We start from the raw sequence: 24967 nt of genomic DNA, 5'->3' as shown, positions 1-24967 counted from the left end.
GGGATTATCACAGCTCCTCAAGGAACCAAATCAAAGGGGATGATTAAGGTGAATGACTTAGGTTGTAAACACCTGTAGAGAGGTCACTCCCGGGGAGGCTTGCATATACTGGTTCAAACTGGGTTTTTCAGAGATTAACAGACAAAGAAAGGGCTTTTGATATAAAATGCTGGGATTAAACTGACAGGCTTTTTTTCTGATCCTGCAAACAGACAGGATATTATGTCCAAAGGAGGCCCCAATCCTTGCAGAAGGTTGGAAAGATTTTAGCCCATTAGGGCCTCATATGACTAATGGGTAACCTCTGATAAGCTTTCAGTATATGTATAGGAACTTACTGTGTTTATATGTTTTCCCTGTAATGCTTTTACCTTAAGAATAAAGGTGCTTATTTAGAAAGAGCTGTGTGGTAACTGGTAACTGCTGGCAATACATTGTTCATAGCCCTTGGAGAGAAAGCAGCACACAGGCACTGGCTGTTAGACAGACTGGCTTCCTGGGAATATCACAGCATAAGGCCAGGAGCAAAACAACCAGGTGAAAAGGGAGTGGGACAAGGGTCCCTGCCCAGAGACAGGTGACAGCTGGAGACCTGATTGGACACTCCTGGAATGGACCAGAGAGGGAGGTGCAGATACAGTTGCTATTTCCCTGAAACTGTGACAAACTACAAGGGGTTACCAGCCTGACTTCAGGGTGTGCTAACTGGAAGGTAAATAGAGATGTCAGGGGGAGGGAACTCTGGCAATTAAAGGTCTGATGAAAGTAAGGGATAAAAATCTATGGCTCTGGTTTCACTTCCTCTTGCTTCAAGGCACCACATGTTCATTCCTTAGAGTGACTTTTCGGGAGAGGAGAAGAGAAAAAAGGAGAAAACCCCAACTAGGATACAAGTGAACTAAAATAGAAATCCTCCAAACCCCACCCTGCAAGGGTATCTAATGAGCTCCTGCTCCAGAGCCACCAAAGTGAAGCCACTGGACATGTAACTGGGCTCCCCACTTCTCTCCTATCCAGCTCCCCAAGTCCAGCCACACTTACTATTTCTGTACATCGACCCACTGGAGGCAACTGATGCAGCCTCACGGCTCACATACATACAATTAAAAAGGGAGACAAGTACAAGGTTCATAGGCAGAGAGACAAGAGGCAGAATGCTTTGGTCAGGATGTCTAGAAACTAGAGAACTATTTCCTAAGAAATTCCTCTTCAATTCCCACATTTAAAAGCTAAAAAACAGACAATCTAAACTCTCTCTCAAGGTCTGAATGTGCATTTTAATCCCATCACTAACATTTAAAAAGAAGACTTGTTAACATGACACAACCAAGTTATTTAACAGGCCCCCAACATTAACGTGTCTGCCCTAGAAGTGGCACAAAAACCCCTTCAAATAACCCCTTAGCAGGGTCCAGATCACAGACCTCCAAGTAGTCTGCAAACCAAGGACCTACTCCTGCTCCCACTGAAGTCAAAGCATTTGTTTCTCCGAATGAGGTTTCTGCTTTTTCTAACCACAAACTGTGGGAGAGGAAAACATTTTAAAAAGTGCACAAAGACATCCCTCCATGGAAACAATTCAGGAACTTTCCTCAAAGTGAACATTCTTAGTTTACTAACTTCCTTGCAAAACTAGATTTCATTTTAGAATTCACTTTTTGTCTCAGACTCAGGAGGCACAGCTCCCCATGTTTGCAATCAGAATGGAAATCTCCCCAGCACTGCTTCAGCTATAGGTACCAGAGCTGGATACAAGCCCAGTAGTTATTGTGGGCAGAGGTACCAAGGAAACTGTAGCTTAGTGAGGAGTGAGGCAGGGAGAGGAGATTATTCCTTTAATATGACCGAGTCTTAAAAAGTCATGTACTGAAAGGAAATAGCTGTTAGCCACTGGTTATACAGCATCTTTTCCTTGCTAATTGGATACAGTAATCAAATCTCTTGAAGAAAGTGTATCTCAACAAGACCACAGGCTGAGTTACTGGCTTTACTAAGACCAATTAATGAAGACTGCAAACTATTCCAAAGATAAGTGGTTCTCAGTCAGTCACCCAAATATTTTCATTCAGTACGTAGGTGACAGGGTCACCAATATATTCACATAACTTGGAAACGAAAGACCAAAGATAAGAGTGACTTATCCTGCAAGCTGTGAAGCTTTCATTATTGTAGATTATATATTCTCCATTTAAAACTGTTTAGTGCTGATAGGAAATACCAGCTACTTCAGTGAAATTTCAACAATGATAGAAGATGCATCAAGGCAGTTTTACTCCAATCAGCAGACCTGGCTATCAGCACAGTGAGGTAATAGGACTGGCACCAGGCTGGGACTGAACACCATGTACAAGGACACCATTTGGCTTCAGCCAAGGAGACAAGTGGGTAAATCTGATGAAGTGGACTGAGCCTCAAAAGAAAGATCTGAAGGCCAGAACTGATAACTGGGATTCCCACCTACTGTACAGTCCTCCTTGGCTAAGGACTATTCGCAGCAGCTGCCATTAATTACCTAGGAAGTATTACTACAGAACTAGCCTCTGATTGGCTAACAGGAAACAATTTATCCTTGAGACAGTTCTAGAACACTGGCCCTGAGCAGAGCTCTTCATATAAGAATCAATGATCTCAGCGGTCTCTAGGCTACCTGATATATATACACACACAAGTCAGGCGTGTCTTCCTTATTTATTAAAGTCCTATTTGAGATCATGACCAGTGGTCTAGACAGCGCATCATAGATCTCTCGTCTTTCAGGTGCATGCAGGACCCTCCAAAATATGTAGCAAAGGGCCAAATGTATAGCAGTTGCAGATGCACTACACATCAGGTTGGAGGGAACATGGAGAAGCAGAATGTCAAAGGTGGAGCAAGGACCCTTCCCCAACCCATCTGGTGTTTAGGAAGTTGAGAACCACGATGAGTAAAAGAGGGGTTCCTTGCATTAGCTGCTCAGGCCCTTGAGGAGAGGTTGTGGGAAGGAGGCAACTGGAGAGGAAGGTTCCTGCCCTGGCACTTCAAAGAGGGTTTGGGGAGGAAGCAGGAGTTCCTGCCCAGGCTGTTAGGAGAAAGAGGGCCCTCTGCCCAGGCCACTCAGCAGGGACGGGAGGGCCTTCCCCTTTTAAAAAAAAAAAAAAATCTGCTTCTCTTCCTCCTTGCAGGTCCTCTCCACTGCTGCTCTCCTGGAATTAGGAGGCTACTTTGCCTTCCAGCTCCTCCTGTGCTGGGCCACTCTGATCTTCACTCCCCTCTCCTTTCCTGGGAAGAGAAAACACTGCAGCTGCTGCCTCTGTGCCTCTTAAAGAGGAGCAGCCCTGCTCCTCATCCCTCACCCATCTTAAAATAGCAGTTGTGCTCTCTGCTTCCTTCCTCTCCCAAACCCAAAAAACCACACGCTGGTGCCTGAGCCTACGTTGCCTTGCTCTCCCCACCTCCTCCTGGTGAAGCAGCAGAATGGCATGGGCTGCTCAACTGTATACACTTCCCTCTGCTCTCACCTCCCTGACCTACCCATTGCTCCGGAGTACTTACATAGGCAGAGCAGATAAAAAGAAGGGCCTGAATCAAGAGGTGTGGAATCACCAGGGAACTACTGGGCCTCTTAAGAGGGTGAAGTCTTTGGCTTTATCCATCCCACACTAACCCCATCTGCAGTGAGGGATGTATCTGCACAGAAGGACAATATCAGAAGGGTATCAGACTGGAAGTTCACTAGAATCATCATACACAAAGCCACTCAATAACTCTAGACAGAGGCACCATTATGCAAATTCAGCAGCTACCTTGAAGGGAAATGTTCTTGAATAAAATCAAATACTCATTTCAAATCCTGAAGAGTTACAAATAAATACCCTTTAAAGCCCATCTGTTGACAGATTAACGTGATCCTTGCTTATTCCTGCCAAGAGCTGAGCAGAGGCTGACCATTAAAGCCACTGCTAACCCCGGAAGCGGGTCAGGGAGCTGCATTCCTCAAAGTGTTAGGGGTTAGCAATGGCTTCAGGGACTCACTAACTCCAGGCAGGTATATAAGGGAAAGGCTGATCCTCTATTTTTCAGATTCAAAGTATATAAAACATATAATGACCTGGGATCATTAACAGTTTTACATTAACAGACTGCAGCTCAATTTTCCCCACAGATAAGAGATTTTTGTTGGCGTCATGAGTTTTAGCCACTTTCACATCTCCCCCAGTCAGGATGATCTGCATCCACCTCCCCATCCATACTACTTTCCCTTTCCTAGGAAGATCTTCTTATTGATTCCCTCTGCAAGGCTCCAAAACAAAGCTTTCATGCACCACTCACAGCAACAACATCCTTGCCTTGGGCCTGGCACTTGTGACATGATTATACCACCACAAATGAGGACAGAGGATGCAGGATGAATCCCCACGTAGAGATTAATGGAGGCCTGGCTAGTGTGTGAAGTGCAGGAGTGCAGTGAGGATGCAGCTACAGAGTGGCTGTGATACAGTGGCTTTGCCTCCTAGCAGAGCGTGGTTGGCAGTTACCCCCCGGTGATCCAAATGCAGCCAGAGGGGGCAGGAGGAGGGTTTAGGTTTTTTTGATAAGTAAAAGGGTATTTCAGCTTCAGTTCATACAAGTGCAACAGAAAGAAACTGATGCCACTTGAATCTGCCCTCGGACAACTTACTGGCTGTAATGAAAAGTCCCAGCATGATGCCTGCACAGAGCAAGCTTCCTGAAATTAGAGCAAGAGGAGTTGCCTTTGGACGACTGAGCAGCCACAGCTACCCTTTCCTGTGGGTAAGCAGGGAGGGAGTGGGGGAAAACCTGTTCTTATCCAAAGAGGAGTCGACAGCCAGGTCTCACACTTGGCCATAGGGCAGTGACAGTTAGGGGATGCCAGTCCCTGGCTGGCAGCCTGCTTTGCTCAGTGTTACCTGCCTGCTGTCCCCAACCCCTCCACTCCTTCAGCTGGTGTAATACACATGAAAGAAGAGGGTCTTGTTGCGTAGGAGGGAGTAGGAGTTGTCAAATTTGAGCAGGTAGATGCCCTCGCCTGGGTAGTCATGGTTGCCTGCCTGCACGTCCCGGTGGCTATCCCTTCGGTACACAGGCATGATCTCCCCATAGCGGTTTCGCAGATAGCTTTTAGAGCCCCTCTCCACATCTCCAGCTGGGGTGAGTCCTGAGTGGGAGACAGGAGACAAGCCAAATCAGACAAACCAACAGAGGGGAGATGATCAATAAGGCGTGGTTAGTGGACAGGGACATGAGATTTAGCTAATGAAGACTGGCTGAGATACTCATCCTGTCCAATGCCCAATCCAAAATCTCTCCAGATAGGACTAGTGCCCCTCTCAAAAGCAGGGAAAGCAGTCTTTGGGACTGATGCACTGGGGAATACAGTAGAACCTCAGAGTTATGAGCACTTTGGGAATGGAGGTTGCTCGTAACACTGAACAAAACATTACAGTTGTTCTTTCAAAAGTTTACAACTGAACAATGACTTAATACAGCTACAAAACTACTGTGCTGAAGAAACATGCTGCTCCCCCCCCCCTTTTTTTTTTTTTTTAAAAGTAGTTTACATTTAACACAGTACTGTACTATATTTGTTTTTAGTTTGTTTGTTTTTTCCATCTCTGCTGCTGCCATGCCAGATTGCATACTTTGGTTCCAAATGAGGTGTGTGGTTGACCAGTCAGTTCATAACTCTGGTGTTTATAACCCTGAGGTTCTACTGTAGTTTGAATTCCCCCCCACCATTTCCCTCCTTGTCCTCTTCCTTCAGTAGACACCTTTTCACAGCAGGGTCTCTGCAGAATGGCCCAATGCCAAAGTAATTGATTGTGGGTGGAGGAATGCAGTGGAGAGTTTCACCTCTGCCCTTGGTGGTCTCATTGTCTTCCCTTCTACTTCTCCAGAGGATTCCTCTCAATGGGGCTTAATTTCAGTCATCATTGGCACTGAGATAGGACCTGCATTGGTCCTGAGACTCCCTGTACCGTTTATGCCACAGATACTTCAAGGACATGGGCAGCACTCTCTCTGGGTGAAATCAACAAAAGCTACCAGTACAGAGAGAAGAATGCTATTCCCCAACCCAGGAATTGCAACAGCATCGCAATCTGTTAGGCTGCTGATCGAAGAGCTAAGTTAGAGTTTCATACTCTGATCCTGTTACAGGTTAGAAACAGATCAAGTGACAGAAAACAGAGTGGGAGCACATGATCTATTTTTAATATGCAAGGATATGCAGTGTTATTGGTGGAGACTACGCCTTGGGTGGGGAGAAGAGCAGCCATTCACATAATTGAAGTAGGAAGAGTTCAAAGTCTTTTCATTGTGATGTAGCTTGGGACTCAAAAAGGTTGCAGTCAACATGTAGGTTGACTACCAAAGCAGTGGGGAATTACAGCACCTGATATGGAGATACTTGGGTACCATGGCGATGAACACAACAACATTAATTTCTCTTGTAAAGTTTTGCACTGACCTTCAATCTCCTCTTCTTCCTCTTCATCTTCCTCATCACTTGATTCACTGACCTGAACAGTAATGGCAGTGCTGGTGACTGGAGTCCAGTCAAAATAGACCCCAAAGCCAATGTCATAGTCATCGGTCGCAAACTCCCAACAAACACGCTTCCCATCTGGGTGTGTTGGCACCCGGACTGTCACCACTTCACCCCGTTTCACCACCATCTGGGCATTCTTTTCCTTTCCCATTTTGGCTTTGAATTCCCTAATCTTGGAAACAGTCCAAGTGGAAGGTGGAGCCAGGGGAGGAGGCTGAGCTGAAAAATACAAGACAAACTGCTCATCACTGGTCAGAAGTCAACCAGAGGAGAGCTCTGCTAACAAGAGGGCTATTCCTGATAACGCTCTTGCACTCAAATCTTTACCTTCCATCTCCTCTTAAGGTGAGGACAGGTGCCTTCCATTGGCACTGCCCGCAGAACTGAACATGCTACTTTCTCAATCATCCCTTCCACCCCTCCTTCCCTTCCTCTATAGCTTGCAAAGCCATTCGCTGGGAAGTATCTTGTTATCTAGAGACACAGGACCAGGTTTTCAAATTTAGGTGCAGGCCTAACTGAAAACTCTGTCCTGTGAAGTGTATTGCACCATACTCCAGCACCTCAGCTCCACCTATGGCTTAATTCTGCTGCTTCCACACAGACACCCGACGGCAGCAGGCAGAGTTACTGGGCAGCACAGCATGATGGCATAGCTTAAGCAACTAAATAAAAACCAACTAGCATCATGCAGGTATGCAAAAACTGCCTCCTCAGCTGATTTGAAGCCTACATAATTCAGTCCAACATTCATAAGAACGGAGCAGTGGGAGGGATTCACATAGTTTATTCTTCACACCTAGAGGCATAACCTCTCCCATGACTCATGGGGCTCGTCCACAACGAACTCTCAGAAATTCCTACTGATTCAGCTCCACAAGTGGGAGTTCCAGTGTAGATAAGGCACGAAGGGTCACTGGCATTTTCCCCACCATGTACAGACTTGCTCTGCTATAGCTCAGTGACGACACCTCATTGACACTAAATCTCCCACCCTTACTGCCACTGATGGGAAATATTAAGAAAAGCTCTGTAGACCACCCTGAAGGGGTAACTCCACATGCATCCAAATGCTAGCCATGGAACACAGCACACATTATCTTCACTCACTATTCTGCTGTTATTTACTTAGATGAGGCTAGCTCAGGGGTATACTATCTTGGATTTGTGAGAGCAAGAGATATCTTGAGTCCTGGAAGGGCAGCACGGAGAAAAGATAACACAAACATCCAAGTACCTCTCAAAGCCCTTGGGTATTCAGCCATTGCCCAATTTATTTTAAATCTATTGGCTTCCAAGCTAGGATCTATCACCAGTCTCACAGGTCATTTGTCTGTAGCCCTTTCTCCTGCCCAGTCTTCATGTGTTGTGGGGGAAACAGAGAGAACAATACCATTCACTAACATGCCCTCCTTTGCTCGGTCTGTTCCTAGGTTTCTCTATGGCCCATTTGATAGCTCACCACCAATTCACCTGCCCCAACACACAGCAGGATCCAGTCTCTTCTAGATGTAGACATATGATTTCCATTGAACACTGTATAGAGTAACACTCCGGCTTTGACAGGAGAAAGGACCTCACTAAGTTTCTTGCTCTCAGCTTCCTGCTCACAAATCTCACCTCACTCCCGTGTCTGCAAACTAAGATTTATCAGGGGAGGAGAGTTTGTTTTTAAACTGCTTTATTTAAAGGTTTTAGCAGATGCACACCCTAAAGAGATGGGTAGTTGAGGAGGGGGTATGAGATGGTCCAACACAGGAGGGTGGGTACTCAATGGCAGTGAGAGTCCAGAGCACTGGAGGAGGTATACAGTACTGAGTGATGTGACGTGTCCAGCAGCTACTTAAAGCAGTGACTTGTCCACGGACACATAGCAAATCAATGGCAAATCTGGGAGTACCACCCAGGGAGTCCTGAATAGGAGTCCCCTACTCTAGCCACCAGACCCTACTGCCAGAGATACAGAGCCGGTAATGTCTAGTAGACAGTCCCTGCCCACCCTATCGAAGGAAAGCATCAACAGTTCCAATCCTGCTACCACATGAAATCTGCATGTACAGGCCCTATACCTACCTTTTCTCTGCTCACCCAGGAGATCTGCAGTCTCCAGCTCTGCAGAGAGGACGTCCACCGCACCTGTATGTTCCGACTGTATCATGACTATATCCCCTGGTCCTTGTGGGGCACGGTACTTGGTCATCCGCACTATGGCTTCCTGTGCAGGGCACATAAAGTTCCTCAGTGGCTTTGGGGACCTCCACTTGGTAATTGAAATGGTTAGTCAGGGATTCAGGGAGAAGGAGGAGGCATTTCCATTAACTCAAATCAATTTCTCATTGGGTTTCTGCTAGAAGTAGAAAATATTCACTAAATAATTGGCTGGCTCAGAGGACAGTTGCTGTGCATGGTCTCCTCAGCCTCCAAAACTGAGGAACTCTGGAGTCAAATGCTGCACTGTGCTAGTGTCCTCTGGTCTCCACAGGAGGCATCATCTCCACAGACAGATAAGTCTAGCTATTTGCACTGCCTCAAAGTCTGGGGACTATCATTGCTCTACATGGTAAAAGATTCTAGATCTACCCAAATGTTCTTTCAAGTGCTGAAATGGCTCCATTTTCAGAAACCAGCCCCTTCAGTTCTCCCAGTGCTTAGACTGCAGTCACAATGAAACAGATGCCTGCTATGAATTTGTTAAAACTGTTGCCTAGACTGACACACTGCTGCCAATCCCCCCTCCTCACTTAGGCAGGTACAGAGCTTACTGAGCAAGGGTATTATTACACAATGTCTCTTCCAAGCTATATTTGAAATTATGATGAGCTGTTTGTTCCCTGAAAGAATTAGGGGGAGGTGAAGAAGCAGAGTTGTCCTCAGAAACCTCTATTATATTAGTTTATTAATTAACAGAACTCCCTGAAGCACCAGACAAAAGCCAGTAGCTGTGAATAGTCTTGAAGCATTAGGAATGATGGAAACTGAAAGGGAGCGGGGACTGGTCCAAGACACAGGGGGAGAGACACACACTGGGAGTTTTAAATGTTAGATTGTCACTCTTATCTCCCCCATTGTGCAGAAACAACCACAACTAAACCCACAGAGCCCCCAAGCCCCACATGCAGGCTCAGCAGCAGATGGGAAGAAGCATGCAGCATCTCAGTCTCTCCTTTCAGAAATAAAGATGGCAAGCCACCTACCTCCCTGGGCTGGATCTGGTCAGCCAGTTTCTCTCCCTGTTCAGCCACATCCTGGTCCTCTGACGTACCATCACCTTTTCTAGAATCCTCTGCAGCACGCACTTTCACAGGTGATCCAATCTGCGGCCTCTCAGAGAAAGATAATACATCATTTCAGGATGCTTGAAGAGCATGTGAGAGACAGCCAGGTGGGCTAAGGCCAGGTGATGAACCACCCCAGTCAGGGACTGGAATAAAAATAAACCAAGGGAACTGGACTTCCTAGAGCCAGCATTCACTGCCCTAAAGCAAAAAGCTCTCTCTCAACCAAGTTCTGCCCTCAGCCCCAGATGGCTCTGTCATCTTTAGCTCATCCAAATCAGCGTGAGCAATTCTGCTGAGCTCACTCTCCATTTATAGTCCCTTAGGGAGCAGTAATTCACTTCAGTTGCACCCAGCCACACTTCCTTCATAGAAGGGCTACTTTGCTAACATTGCACTGACAACAGGGATCAGTGGTAGCATTGCAGAAAGAAGTAACTTCTCGCCCCTCACACAGGTCATCTATATCAGAGATAAGACTTCAAACAGATACAGTTTTGAGAACACTCATCACACACCATAACTCTGCTATGGATAACCAGTAAGTGTTAATATGGAAGATCCCCACTCAGGTCCATTCCTGCTCTTCTTGTACAGAATACTGAATCTGGCAAGCCATAAACTATGCGACAGGAACAAACTAAGTCACAAATGCAGGATTAAGACCTCTCTACAAAAGGGAGAGAGATCTTTTAGTCAAACCTGGAAAGCTGCAACAGCAGCAAGAGAAACAGAGCAGCAAAGCAATAGCCTCCTGTATGCATGTTCCTTATTTTTCCCCAACATATTGAAATTTCCCTGTAAATTACTATTGTCATCACAGCACCCCTGCCCATCCCTGAAAAGAGTCAATTATCCCAACTGAGATTAAATAATCCTAGGTCCTAATCAAGGGTGGGGTTAAAGAACAAACTCTTAGTCTTAGGCCCTTGAACGTAGCTTTCATGAAAAACAAACTCTAGTAGGAATAGAGACAGTCTCTTTTAAAAGACATAAATCTTTGCCAGCAGCAATGGACACACAAAGCCAGCCACCTTGGTTTACTTCATGAGAAACAGATCAGCACCAGGCTAGCTCCATGCAAAGCATCAATGGTGGAAAGCAAGTGAAATTTTCAATTTTAGGAATATGAGGAGCTTTGAGTAATGCAGAGACAGATTGTTCCAAGCTACGTTGGAAGTGTCTAATAAAAAACAGAACAGTCCAGATGCCTTCCATGTTTCTGTAAATAAAAAGGAGGCTAGAAAAAGACAGATGTGACTTCACTTTCTGTAGCTGAACTCTCTTGGGGATGCAATCTTGAACCCTAAAACAAGAAAAGCCAAAAACTAACAAAATTCTCTTAACCTCATTTTTGCTGCTAGAAAGGGCACATTCCACCACCAGCTTCCAGGGTTACTGGAACAATTTTTATAATGGGGGTGGTGAAAGCCATTGAACAAAACTGTAAATTCTATATATAATGGAATCCACTTCAAGCCAGTGTGTGTGGTAGCACCCCCAGTTTCATCACCTATTCCAGTTTCCACTAAAAGAGTGGTTCAAATGAGCTGGTTGTCAAGACACATAGTAATACCCCCAGTAGGTAGCTGAGAAAAAGAAAGTTTAAAAAAGGGACCCTCTAAATAATTTTTTGTTGTAAAAAATAACTAACTGTTTAAAATCATCCCTCCGAAAGCCTGAAACAGAAATCTGAATTTATGTACCAACACCTTCCACTATGTTTCCTTTTCAAATCATTAGGTTGGTGACACAGACCTAGATGGGGCTCAGCCACATTCTATCACACATGCATGCTGCCTCATCTGGTAGTTGGATCCAACAGGTCAGGTACACAGAGTTCCTTACAAGGTGCTGGGGCTGATATTGAATTTTTTGGAAAAACAACATTGAAGGTTTTGGATTTTGTGGAGATTGGATTGTGTGAAAAGAGTTGCACAAAACTTTGTAAGCAGATTTAAGAGAAGTCAGTGGCTCCCCCTTCAAGCCTCTTTTTCATATTCACCACTACCCTCTACCCTTAAAAAACCCAGACCCCAACAAAACAGATTTATCAGGAAACATTCACATGGGTTTAAAATTTAGGATGTTGTTATTTTACTTACTATCCAACTAGTTCCTTTGAATTAAATTAAATTCCATGATTACCTAGAGCATATGATAAAAATCAGATTGAAGCAAAAGCCTGTTTGGAGCCAAACTGTGGGTTGCTACACAGTCTCTCTGGATGAGCTTGCAATTATGAAGACAGCAGGAATCTCAGTCTCTCTTGTGCTGTAGATTTCATTAGAATCAAAGCCAGAATTACTTCAAATTGTGGGTTTTTGTGAGAGATTTTTAAAAGGAGTACACTAATGACCCGTGAGACACAAAGTTTGACCTATTTAACTCATCTGTTTGTGAAAATCTTTATAGATGTGTGTGTTTTTTGGGGAGAGGATAGGTGAGGGGAGGGAAGGTTAAGACAAAACCTTCAACAGTTGTAGAGAAAAGCCCACTCTGCGCAACTTTAATGCTCACAAGCACTCCAACAAAAGCCAGGATGCATGCAGCCAAATGCTCACCAGCAATCCTTCAATAATAAACCAGACCACTGATAATTCAGAGTATAAATGTTACTGAAAAATCAGCAGCAAAAATGCATGTTCCCTGTCCAACTCCATAGGGATTAGATACTGAGAATATTTTTTTTTATTAAAAACATTCTCAGCTAGCACTCAGACAATTTCCTGTTGGTAGTTAGTTAGCTCTGTGATCCAGATAGCCTGAGGTGAGTCTGTTATTTTTAAGCTTGTAAAATGTAACCCTCAAGTCAAGAGGAGCAGCTCTTCCAATATTGGCTCCAGCATACAGAACCTGAAAGCAGAAAGTTCAGGTCTCCAATGCCTGTAGGAACAGCTGCCAGACACCGTTGACACAGATTATCCTCCACTTCCCTGTGTTGAGGAACATTTAAATGTGGGTCATCACACACAAAGATCTTTTCCTACCTGCACTGTGAGGCCTTGGACTCTGATGAAGCAACTGTCTGGGATGCAGGCTCTGGCTTTTGGGCTGAATCTTCATTCCCTAGCAATGGGTGGAAGATGGAGAAAAGATGAAGCAGTTTTTAACCTTTGAGAATGTGCAGACAATAAAGCAAAACCCTACCTAACAGCCAAAGTTACCAAGGTCATACAGCTTTGGTGCCTAAAGTTGAGTCGGGCAACCTTTTGTATTATATGCTGCCCACCATGTCAGCAGCCAGAAAGGGTTTTTAATGCCTTCAACGGCCCTAAGTGGAGGGTATGGGAAAGCTAACACGTTTTCTGACACATAGGGATCAGTCAGAACAAATTTCTGTTCAGATGTAGGCTTCAGGTCTCCTTCCAGAACCCAGGGCAAGCTGTGTCCCCACATGACTCTAGTGCATGCTCCACATTCTTGCTGTCTGCTTCCATTACCTGTACAAGACAGTTAATTGGGTACTGACAGGCTCCCGATTTCACAGATCTTTAAAGTTGCACATTACAGTAGGAATTCTCTTTTACTTGTTTTTTGTATAGAGGGAATTTGGTGCTGGTGAAAGACAACAGATGGATAGCCCCATACACTAAAGGCTTCTGATCACAGAACGTGTACAGTCCAGGAAGCATACCCCAACATCAATGTTCGGCAACCCAACCTAGAGGGACTGCTTTTAAAGAAGAGAACAGACTCGAGTCTAAAACCCATCCCTCTCTTTTGCCAAGAACAAATAAGGGGATCAATGAGTACCATGGTAGTGAGGTATTTGTTTTGTTGCTTTTAAAGAAAAGCATTTTCCCACCAAGAAATGGATTGAAATGTCCTGTCCCAAGCTTGTAATATTTTGTTTGGGTGTAGGATCTAAACAAATATTCATCTTTATGCTTATTAATTATCTGTTCTCTGATCATTTAGAAAAACCAGCTACCACTAATGTAATATGAAGACCCTTTTACTACAATGTTAACTCAGTAAAATATATTATATTCGGAACCTGAATAAGCCTCTAGAAGCCGGAGGAGTGGTATGATTTGCATAAGAGGGAGAAATAACTTAATTCACCTGAACTTTATAAATAGAGCAACAGACAAGGTTGAATTTTGAACCTATTGCACACAGTTCCTATTCTGGCTCCCTAAGACTCTCCAAGGGAGCGTACCCAAGAGAAACTATCCCTTGTCTACAAAGACTGTGTGAACAGCCTAGATCCCAATCGCTACAGAATACAGCAGGAAAAAATACTTCATGCCCCTCCCCAGCAGCAAGTTAAAGGGTATCTAGCAGATCTTTTATATCTGTCATTCTCATGATTTGACAACCGATGAAGTCGCTGCACAGCTAGAACTTATCTTCTACCTGGCAACCAATGTGAGAACATTTTACTGCCAAGGGCTTGAGAAAATATGGCCTGAAAAAGCAACAGCCAGCAAGGCTGCATGTCATATGACTCAATTTGGAAGTGAAGGGTAAACTAAATCAGGCAAGCCCCACAGCCCTGAATCTGGTTGTGGGGAGAAATTTTTCATCTGATGACTTGACAGAGGATCACAAAATGCTTCACATAGTCATGAACTAAAGAGATAAAGAAGTTTTTAAAGGTGACATTAAAGGAGAAGTAAATGAGGGAGAGTGCTAGATTGGGGAGAGAACGTGCCTGAAGTCCTGGAGCGCTAGAGGGAGGCATTAGATATTATTGGGTTTAGATACTGTAGAATTAACACCTTATATATACAGAAGGAAGAGACATGCCACAGAAATGCCTATAACAAAATAGAGAGAGATAAGGTGGATGAAGTAATATCTTTTGTTGCACTCACTTCTGTTGATGAAAGAAACAAGCTTTCGAGCTTTCACAGAGCTCTTCTGAAGGTCTGAAGAATAGCTGTGTAAGCTCAAAAGCTTGTTTCTTTTCCCCAATAAAAATTGGTCCAATAAAAGATATTACCTCACCCACCTTGTCTCTCGGATATCCTGGGACCAACATGGCAACACCACCACTGCATATAACAAAATAAAGAAGTTGAAATCAAGACAGGAGACAGGATGGTGGCAATAGGAATAGAATGTTTCCCCACACATATAGTAATAAAGCACCCCTCCACACAGAGTCAGAGAGAAAACAAACATCCCAAGTCTTGCTTTGAACAATGCCAAAGATGTGCTCTGCATGTGCTTCAAAGGAGAAAGTAATTCTCAACTCACAAGCCCTTAAAATCAGAGAGGCTCAGCATACCCTCTTGAGATTACACATGAGATGGTCAGCAGCTCTTACCCGACCCAACTCCATAGTTGCTTAGCTACCACAATGACAGGTGCCTTAGATTTCATATCAGGTATTAAACCTTTTGCATATCTACAGTGCACTTTAGGTGATACCACTGTGCTAAGCAAACCTGTATTAATCTCATAAACCCTGTCTGAAAGGCCACCATTACTAGCTACATTTTATAGATGAAAAAACTGAGGGAAAGAGAGGGGAACTGGTTTGCTCAAGATTACACAATATATCAGTGGCAAAAATGGGATTAGAACCCAGGAATCTTAATTCTTAATCCTGCACTAGACAATGCTGCTTTTTAAAAACAAACAAACAAAAAACATACAAATGTAATTGGTTCCCTGTAATGAGCTGTATTGTTTTGTTAGACTAAAGACTGTAGTGGAGTTATTACTGGTGCCTAGAGACCAAAGTAATAGGAACTTAAGCAAATCAAAGTTATTATTATCTTCCCTACATGAGGCAATGCTTACACCAGAATATATTTCTTTAAATATAAAGCTGCTGGTTCACTAGGGAACAGAGAAACAACCCAGCACCCTTAGGGATAGAAAGGTTAATGGAAACAACTGACTGATAAACAACTGCAATCAGGAAGCAAGTTAGGCTTGGTCTACGTTTAAAAGTTGTTTTTTCACACCCCGACTGACCTCCCAATGCCAACATAACACAGCTATGCCAACAAAATCCCCAGTGTCATTTCAGCTATGATGGAAAAGGGCTTCTGTTGACATAGACAATGTTGTTTGGGGATGTGATGGTCCTACACTGTCAGAAAGGCTCCTTTCATACGCTGTGTCTACACTAGGTGCCTGTGCCACCATAGGATCGATAGCATAGACATACCCCGGAAGGCTGTGTCGACATAGCTATGCCATCATAACCTACATAGTGTAGACATACCCTTAAACCTCAGAAGAGGTCAACAGCAGCCTTGTTAAGGTCTTCCCAAGGCCCCGGCCAAATGGGTTCCAGGGAGGGACACTGTGCCTGGATGGATACTGAAAACAGTGCTAGAAGTAGCAGCTGCAGAAAGCTCTGATTTTGCAGCAATAGCTTAAATGACCTGAAAACAGGAGAGTTACAGCCAGTAACAAGGCAGGCTAAGTCCCCTTGGGAAGCTCCCAGCCCACCCTTCCTATTGCAGCTCCTTGCCCTGTAACAGACACTGTACTGGCTCAGCTCCCTGCCCTTCCTGGGCAGCACCACAGATACCGCCCTAGGAGAGGGGGGAAGAGCTGGCGAGATGGGGCGGGGGGAGAAGGGAGGGAACAAACACCGTCCACACGGGGCGCTGCGGGGCTGCCAGCCACAGCCCGTGCACACGGGTCCCAGCTTCACAGCGAAGTCTGCAGGCGCACACGACTCCGCTGCTGTCCCTCAGCTGCGGCCCTGCCCACAGCCCCTCCCGCAGCCCCGGCTCCCCCAACAGCCGCCCACTCCCGAACCCTGCAGCGGCCAATACACCCGAGGGGCCGGGGCTGGGAGCAGGGAGAGCCCGGGCCTGTGCCCCTGGGGTTCGGGGGACGGGACACACCGGGACGCGTCCCCCTCCCCCCCGGTACCTGGAGAAGGCGGAATAGACGGTGACCGGCGGCCTTGCTCGTCCCCCTCTGACCCGGAGCAGCCTCCCGGGCCCGGCTCTGCGGCCGCAGGGGGCTCGAAGCAGGAGTCGGCCGCAGCCACCGGCACCTCCGACATGGGGCAGCCGACGACCGGGAAGAGGCCGGCGGCGGAAAGATCCGAAGCTGTCAGCGGGCAGAGGCGGAAATGCCCGACGGAGCCCGGCCCCGCGGCGGAGCCCGGGCGGAAAGAGCCGAGGGTAGAGTCAGAGTCAGACCCCGCCTGGGTGCCTCCCCCCCGCGCCTATCGCCCCCCGGCTCGGGCCTTCCCAGGAACAGTTCCACGGCGCATGCCCAGCAGCGGGAGCCAGCCGACTGCTCCGGACGGCCGCGCTTCGGCAATACAGGGGGGGCCGAGCCCGGGGGGGGGAGGAAATAGCTGCGAGACGCCCGGAAGTGGAGGTCTCCATGGAGACTGTTCCCATCAGGACGCGTTGCCATGGCTCTATGGCGGGGCCTCGCAGCCCAGGATGGAGCAGATCCCGGAGGAGGAGGGGCCCGGGGATCCAGGGGCCGAGACAGGATCCGAGGCCGGGTCTCAGCCAGAGGCCGGGTCCGAGCAGGAGCCCGGAGAACCCGAGTCCCATCCTGGCCCCGCCTGCCTTGCCTGGAGCCCCCTGGAAGTGGCTGAGTGGGTCCGGCAGCTGGGCTTCCCCCAGTACGAGGTGAGGGGCGAGGGTCGCGGGGAGAGCGCAAGGCCGGCTGGTGGCTCGGGGGGAGACGCGGTGGCATCGCCTGGTGCCACCGGGCTGCACAACCGCGGGCCCTCGCCGGACTCCCTCTCTCTAGGCCCCAGAAATTCCCGCTTCCCTTGCTCCGCCTTGCGGCCTCTCAACTCCCCGGCAGCTGGCATCCAGAGCGTCCGGGAGCTCTGCTTTCGGGGGAAACTGAGGCAATGTTCTAGCCCGGGTGGTTGCGGAGAAGAGCTGGGAAGTGCGAAGCGAGCGTTCCCCAAAGGCTCACAAACCAGAAGGGGGAAAAAGCCATTGCTTTTAAATAGCTCATTGTCGTTTTTAAACCAATCTCGTGATGGGGGTGAGGGGAGACGGCTGACTAATGGGTTTTGAATGGGTGGGGATGGCAGTACGGCTCCCTGCTGGAGAGTGTTTTCATCTGGTTTTCCTGCCAGGAGTGCTTTACAACTAACTACATCACCGGCCGCAAACTCATCCACGTTAACTGCTCAAACCTGCCACAGATGGGCATAATGGACTTTGACCACATGAAGGTGAGTGCTGCACACAGAGATGCCTTCCTCCAGTATGAGTGTTTATGATTCCCATCTCATCGCCTACGCGTTCATGTTTGTTCTCTGACTACATCAAATAAGATGTAACACTGCTCAAGCTCTATTAAACACAATAGGAAGTCCTATACACCCACGCTCAATAGGGCAACCAGAACCTGCCCAAAAACTGATGCTTGGGTGGATGTGGTACACAGAATGCAACAATATTTTTCTCGCTAATGAGGACTGGGCAAAGTATTTTGACTGCAGTAAGAATTTTCCTGCAGCTTCATGCAAAATTGAAGCTGAACCCTGACCCCAAAACTTTTACAAGGTTCTGAAAAGCTGCATTTTAAAAGAAAAATTTCTATGCCTTGATACCCATCTGGTTTCCATCTAAGACTTGAGGCAGAAGGGCCAAGAAGGGGAAAGAAAGCCTGCTGTGGCAGTAGTTTTTGTGCGTACACTGTAGGACACACCAGAAATCTTCCCAAACATCTGTTTGTATGACAATTACAGCCCAGTTTTGGAGACACAGGAGGGTTGATTCTTCACTGTGTTACACTGATTTTGTGTATTGTAACTTCTGAAGTCAATAGAAGTACACTAGCGTAAAAGTGGTGTAACACAGTGGAGAAGCAGGATCAGGAAGTTTGGATTAGCACCTACATTTCTGGGTGCTCAGTCAAACCTCCACTGTGTTTTAGGTTTTCCCACCCTTGCTACTACTAAATAAAGAGATGTGTACATGGGGGAAAGTGGTCTGCAAAATCCCATTTTTAAAAATCAACCTAAAGCTATTTTTCACTAATTATAACTGTTCAAAAACCCCATCTACAGGATCCAAAAATCAGCTAACAAGAAAGGACCAGAAAGAATTTTTGCTTGGTGCTTTGCAGATGCGTCACCTTCTTATGCAGCCTCACATGAAACGTTCCATAGTTCAAGCCAGGGTCCATATAGCTCCCAAATGACTAGAGCTTTCTACAGGGTTTTGAGCTTATATGGAGTGTGTAGGCACAGCCCAATAGCAGGAATCTGTACACTGGTAATATTCAAAGGAGAACTTTGAGAGCTTTGAACGGAAGGCATCAGAGAACTGCAATTGATGTTAAAGATTTTCACCATCCCTAATGAGGTACTGCTTGTGACAAATGCTATGGAAGCTGGAATATTCCATAACACTATTGTATTAATGTTATATGTATCTTTATGGGCTTGCAAGTGAGTGTATTCCTGGCTAAATGAGTCAGACAAGAAATGCTTTTCGCATGAACTAAAATCACTAGGAGGAGGGTAATTAATGCACTCCCCCATACTGGAACAAGGCAGATACCAAGTCTTTTGAAGTTCCCCACCCTCCTACACCGTGCCATCCTTCTCCCAATAATACAGACTAGTTTGACCTAGTTCATAAGGCCTAAAACAACAAAGGATTTGAAAGTGTCAACCCTGGCCTGAAGAGGGTCATTTACATGCTATCTGTGTATGTTGACTATGTCTAAAAGAGAGGCCCTGCTGTGACCTGAAGTGGTATAGAACCAGCCAGGCCAAGTGGAAGCTGGGCGGCCAACTGCTAAGCCAGGAATGTATTTAAGCTGTTTATTGTTGACGTTTTTTCTGAAACACTTTTTTTCTGAATAAATAGTACTTTGTTTTATGAAAGCTGGCTGGTCACAGAATAACCCTGTCATTGCTCCTGAGAGAGCAGAACTGCAAGTGCTGAACTGAAGTAAGACCGACTGAGGTGATCACAATGAATTGCAGGAATCTGCAGCCTAAAACCCTAGTCTGGAGGAAGCAAATCATGGGATTCCACCCCAAGAAAGGTGACTCCTAGAAACCTAAGACCTATGTGGGGTGCCTTTGAGGAGGCCACCAGGGGGTCAGAGGTGCAGTTAACTCAGAAACTATGATGCTGCTGTTCCCATTTTATGGATATAGGGGTGTGAGAGAGGAAGCAAGTTTCCCAGAGTCTTGTAGCAAATCTAAGGTATCCTGTCTCTTATCTTGTGCTTTAACCACCAGGCCCTTTCTTCCTCACTTTCAGTCTATGGCTGAGACATAAATATTGACTTACTTCATAATATTGAAGTGCTCCATCAGGGGAAAAGCAGTAGAACATTAACCTGGTAAAACTTTAACTATACTTAAATGTGACTATGTTTTCTTTATGCCCAACCAAAATATATTACCTAAATCAGCCTTAACAGACTAAGGGGAACTAGTCCCACTGTCTTAAGGAAAGTTGAGTCCCTTGAGGTCTTCCTTTTCAGGGGTCTTAACTGAGGTTTTTACATAGTCAAGTGGATATAAAACAGGACATTGAACGTGGATCTTGTGAGTTCTGGCTCTGCCACTGACTCTGTGTGACCTCAAACAAGTCCCTTAGCCCAGATTTTTCAAAAGTGGGTGTTTAAATGTAAATATTCAATTTCATATTGTTAGGCACATAAGTGACCAGAGTTCCACATGAGTTCATTGTGCGCTACAGGTGTTTAAGTCATTCAGCACTTCTGAACATCAGGTAACTGATTTAGATGCCTAACTTTAAAACACCCAAGTTTGAAAATTTGGTCTACATTGTCTCTTTACATCAAGTGCCCTACCTGTAAAATAGATAAAATCCTTCCCCAATCTCATAGTGAGGCTGGGAAGATTAATTAATGTTTGAGAAGGACTTTAAATCCACTAGGCATGAGTCTTATATTTTGACTGCATGGGTAAATTGCTTTCTTTGTCATATAAAAAGAGCTGGCCAGCTGCATCCTCATGAGCTACACAGTGTACTGAACCATATCCTTCCCTTGGGAACTTCAAATGGGCCATAGGCTGCTTTTTAGAGCCATAGCAATTTTACTTCAAATCTTCATTAGTTACAGTTGCCTCCCCCATAGGGCCCAGGCTGGAAATTCAAACAGTTTGCAGCTCACAAGCAACATGACATAAAATCTGTTATGCTCCAGTGGCTGGAATTTGAACATTGTGTTATTTATGCTGTAAAGCAATGCTTCTCAACTAAGGGTACGTGTAGCCCTAGGGGTATGCAGAGATCTTCCAGGGGGTACAATCAACTCATCTAGGTATTTGCCTAGTTTTACAACAGGCTATATAAAAAGCACTAGCGAAATCAATACAAATGAAAATTTCATATAGACAATTATTTGTCTTATACTGCACTATATACTGTACACTAGAATATAAGTACAATATTTACATTCCAGTCAATTTATTTTATAATTATATGGTAAAAATGAGAAATAAACAATTTTTCAGTTATAATGTGCTGTGATACTTCTGTATTTTTATGTCTGACTACTAAGCAAGTAGTTTTTAAGTGAGGAGAAACTTGAATTATGCAAGACATATCAGACTCTTGAAAGGGTTACAGTAGTCTGCAAAGATTGAAAACCACTGCTGTAAAGGACCAAGAAGCTTTTGAGCCATTCTTAACCTTTGACTAGTTGAATGATTCTAATCTTTTAGTTCTAATATATATACAGAGCAAAATGAACTTGGAGTAATATTTTTTAAAGAACCTAAGTGAGTTAGAAGCCTATGTCCTATTGATTGAGAGTGGAATTTAGACATTTTTAAGAATCCCACCCTTGGCCACTATCTTCCTTCTTTCCTTTGTTATTACTGAAGACACATGGGCTAGATTCATCTCTCAGCTACACTGTTACGAACTGAAAATGACTCCACTGACTACAGTGGAGTGATCCTGGTAAGGTGAGAGCAGAATCTGGCCCATAGGGATCTTTCACTGAGAGTCCTCTCTGAACCTAATACAGTTTCTGATTGATGCTGCAGTGAGGCCATAATCCTGTGTATATGACATTCTGGCACCACAGCAAGCCTATATGTAACCAAAACCCAGCTAATTGTGATAGAAGGGATTAAGAAGGCAGCATTGACTTTACTGTTTAAACCTTTTACAGTTTACAAGGAATGGAGTTCTGGTGGAGAAATCCTATCAAAGGGATTGTTCTAAATCTGGGGGTTTGTTGGAGTTTCTCGAGGTTGCTGCTGGTTTTGTTTTAGTTGTATTGTTATTTTAAATCATATCAAAGACACCCAAGGTAGCAGATAGACCTTTTCTGTCATTATAGGTCACAAGAAATAATAGTGCCGGTTCAAATGGGAGGCTATGAGCTGTGGTTTAGCAAATGGTAAAACTGATTAGAAATGTGAAAGATGAATTGATCAAGGTTTTAAAAGACAAGATGATATTCTGAAAAGTGACTATTAAAAATAATGGTGAGGCTCCTCTCACTGATGGTTCCAGATCAAGCTAGCTCAGATTATAAAACAGTAAATTATTTTTCTAATGAGCAGTGTCACTGCTGATCCAGCTGGGCCCTTCTGCCTCTTATATTCTCATCAGTAATAAAAATTCCACAGGCAGAATTTAATAGCTAATGCTGCGTTAGACAGAACAGTCCAGATCACTCACCCATATCTGTTTTTGCTGTGCAAGTGCAAATAGGAGTCAAAAAAACCAAAACAAATCTGTTTGGGGCAATAAAGGCAGTAGCTGTGACTCCAACACACAAATCCATGGACTAATCAGAATGTGCTGTTTTTACATAATCATTTTTCTGATCATAACAGTACATTGAACTCATTATCTTGACAGATCACTCTCCAGCTATTACGTTATGGAAAGGAAAACATTCTGAAACGAGAAAGTGCAGGAGTTCTTTTCTGTGCAGCTCTATGATATAGAGTTCTATCAATGTAGCCACCATGCTAAGAATAGGCTCCCTTATGTTTTCTCTTGCATTTCAGGAGATTTCATGGCATGTGCGAGAGCTGCTGGGGATTGAGGAGCCTCTCTGGAGCAGAAGCATTGCCCTCCCATACAGGGACAATCTGGGCTTGTTTCTAGAGCACAAAGCCCCAACTGGTTCAAAAGCTGATGCCCTCACCTTCTCTCAGTTTGTCCAAGAAGCAGGATTAGAGGCATATGCTACAATGCCACCTTTGAAAAAAGCCCAGAGTGATGTGAAAGCAGACGCCCTCACCCTCTTTGTCCAAGAAGCTACAATTCCATCCTCTCTGGATTAAACAAAAGGTGCATCATCAGTACTCTGATTTGTTTAGTGCTGACCATATGCTCAGCACTGCACAGTCCCTTCCCTGAACAGCTTGCCATTTAAACTTTTAAAGGAACCACTCTGGGATATTGCCAGGTGCTGAACTCCTTAGTTCAGTTTCATTATCCTAAAGTCTCCCTTTTTCCCCATCACAGGAGCTCTGTGATGTCTGAATGCATGCCCATCAACTGCTGCTACTTCACATGTTATCACCAAGAGCAGGAAGAAGATCACAGATAAATCTTAATTACCTTTAACTGACACCTTTCCTCAAGCCTGCGTGACACAATATAAAGTTTTTCCCAAACTCAGATCTTTGCCAGCACAGATCCAGCTGACATTGTTCACCACTGCACCCACAGAAATAAGTTTAAAGAGTTAAGTGATGTATATAATAATTGCCTTATGTATATATTTCAGAGGAGTAGCCGTGTTAGTCTGTATACAGCAAAAACAACGAGAGTTCTGTAGCACTTTAAAGACTAACAAATTTAATTTCTGCAGGCATAACCCGATGGGGTTACAGCCACGAAAGCTTATGCCTGCAGAAATTAAATTTGTTAGTCTTTAAAGTGCTACAGAACTCTCATTGTTTTTTCTTATGTATATAGTGCCTTTGTGGTAAAATATCTCAAACTATTAATGCAGGAATCCCTTTCCTCACCACATTACTTTTGAGATAGAACAAGGCAGCTGTTTATCACTGAACAATATGGTAGATTAGGACAGGTAGCGAAAGTGAATATTTGATCCAACTGAAAGTGAAGAGAGAATTTAAGGAGGGAGCACTGAATTGCTCTAGCTGGAATTTGGCCAGGACACCAAGGCTAAGATCCCTGTTCTTGAGAGAAATATCATGCATTCTTTTACATAGTTAGGATTTTGGTTTTAACATCTCATCCTACACTTTTATGTCTCTTCAGCACATGTTGCTGAAAGGCATCTCTTGGCACTATGGTTAAGGGTTGGTTCAATCCTGACTCAAAGAAAAAAGTGCTCCCTACTGAATCATCACTATCATTTTCTCACTGCAGCAGGGATTACCTTGATCCCCAATCCAAATATCCTCTTTAGTGTGTGCGATCTGCTTCGATCAAAACGCACTGTGATGGGACTGCAGCCACTCACTGTAAGGCTGCTCTCCTGCTTACATGTTAAAAATGCTACAGAAAACGAATATGTCCAACATTGAAATTGAATTGAGGTTTTAGGACAAAATGGCATTTTAATAAATAAGCTTGGATTGAAATCAAGCAGTTATCTGGCAGTGAGCTAGCCCCCCTGGCAAGCAGATTTAGTAGAAAGCCAAACAGACTCTTAGAAATAAACAAAAACATGCACTGATTAATGGAATCTGCAATGTTACTCTAAACATTTAAAGAGCAAGCAGTGCAATTTCCAACTTTTTCCTCCTTTCCGTCTAGAACAGACTGTCATCATTATTGAGTTCCAGGACTGTTCAGTGATAGTTGGCTTGTTGGCTCACTGACTCCAGTACTTGGTTGAACAATGACCCTTATGCCATGTGTCCAGAAAGAGAGAGAGGACTCAGGGCTACCACATGTAAATTTCAGAGATCCCAAACATTTTAGCAGTAGCTAACTCATGTTCTGTGAGGGTGTTTCCAAGACCTTTATGTGGCCACAAGCTAGGCAAGACTGCAGATCGATACAAGTTGGGCAGTTTTTCTGTACAGTACTTCAGAATTATGAGTCAGAAACGCTATTCCATTTCACTATTTAATTTACCCCCTACTTTGCAATTGGCTTTTGCTGTGGGTGATGGTCACATAAAAGTTTATATGCCATTCCAGCTTTATCCTTTCCACTTTAGGACAAAGTCCTCACCATGCATTTCTCCACCACACACAACCATATGGATCCTGCAGTGGAACTGGTAAGAAAGAGGTCTT

At 44.8% G+C, this 24967-nt stretch overlaps 2 protein-coding genes across 3 annotated transcripts; one reads left to right on the top strand and one right to left on the bottom strand.

The window, feature by feature from the left end:
* Window positions 1-680: 680 nt before the first annotated feature.
* Window positions 681-16821, bottom strand: TMED8 (transmembrane p24 trafficking protein family member 8). 2 transcript variants are annotated; one of them, XM_067532618.1, is made up of 6 exons: window positions 16672-16821; window positions 12813-12891; window positions 9742-9868; window positions 8621-8762; window positions 6467-6766; window positions 681-5155 (listed from the first exon to the last, which is right to left on the bottom strand). In XM_067532618.1, the coding sequence occupies exons 1-6, from the start codon at window positions 16805-16807 to the stop codon at window positions 4938-4940; spliced, it is 1002 nt and encodes a 333-aa protein (XP_067388719.1). In that variant the 5' UTR covers window positions 16808-16821; the 3' UTR covers window positions 681-4937. The 2 variants fall into 2 exon arrangements, with proteins under 2 accessions (XP_067388719.1, XP_067388723.1); XM_067532622.1 differs by lacking the exon at window positions 16672-16821 and having other exon boundaries at window positions 9742-9870; window positions 12813-12884.
* Window positions 16806-24682, top strand: SAMD15 (sterile alpha motif domain containing 15). The gene is made up of 3 exons (XM_067532197.1): window positions 16806-17393; window positions 17858-17956; window positions 22748-24682. Exons 1-3 carry the CDS (start codon window positions 16806-16808, stop codon window positions 23024-23026), a joined length of 966 nt encoding a protein of 321 aa, XP_067388298.1. The 3' UTR covers window positions 23027-24682.
* Window positions 24683-24967: the final 285 nt, after the last annotated feature.

This window comes from Emydura macquarii, unplaced genomic scaffold (assembly GCF_026122565.2).
Source record: "Emydura macquarii macquarii isolate MOO-44397 ecotype Brisbane River unplaced genomic scaffold, CSIRO-AGI_Emac_v2 contig_374, whole genome shotgun sequence".
Lineage (NCBI taxonomy): Eukaryota > Metazoa > Chordata > Testudines > Chelidae > Emydura > Emydura macquarii.
The sequence above is the reverse complement of the archived record's forward strand: the minus strand, read 5'-3'. Positions and strand labels throughout refer to the sequence as shown.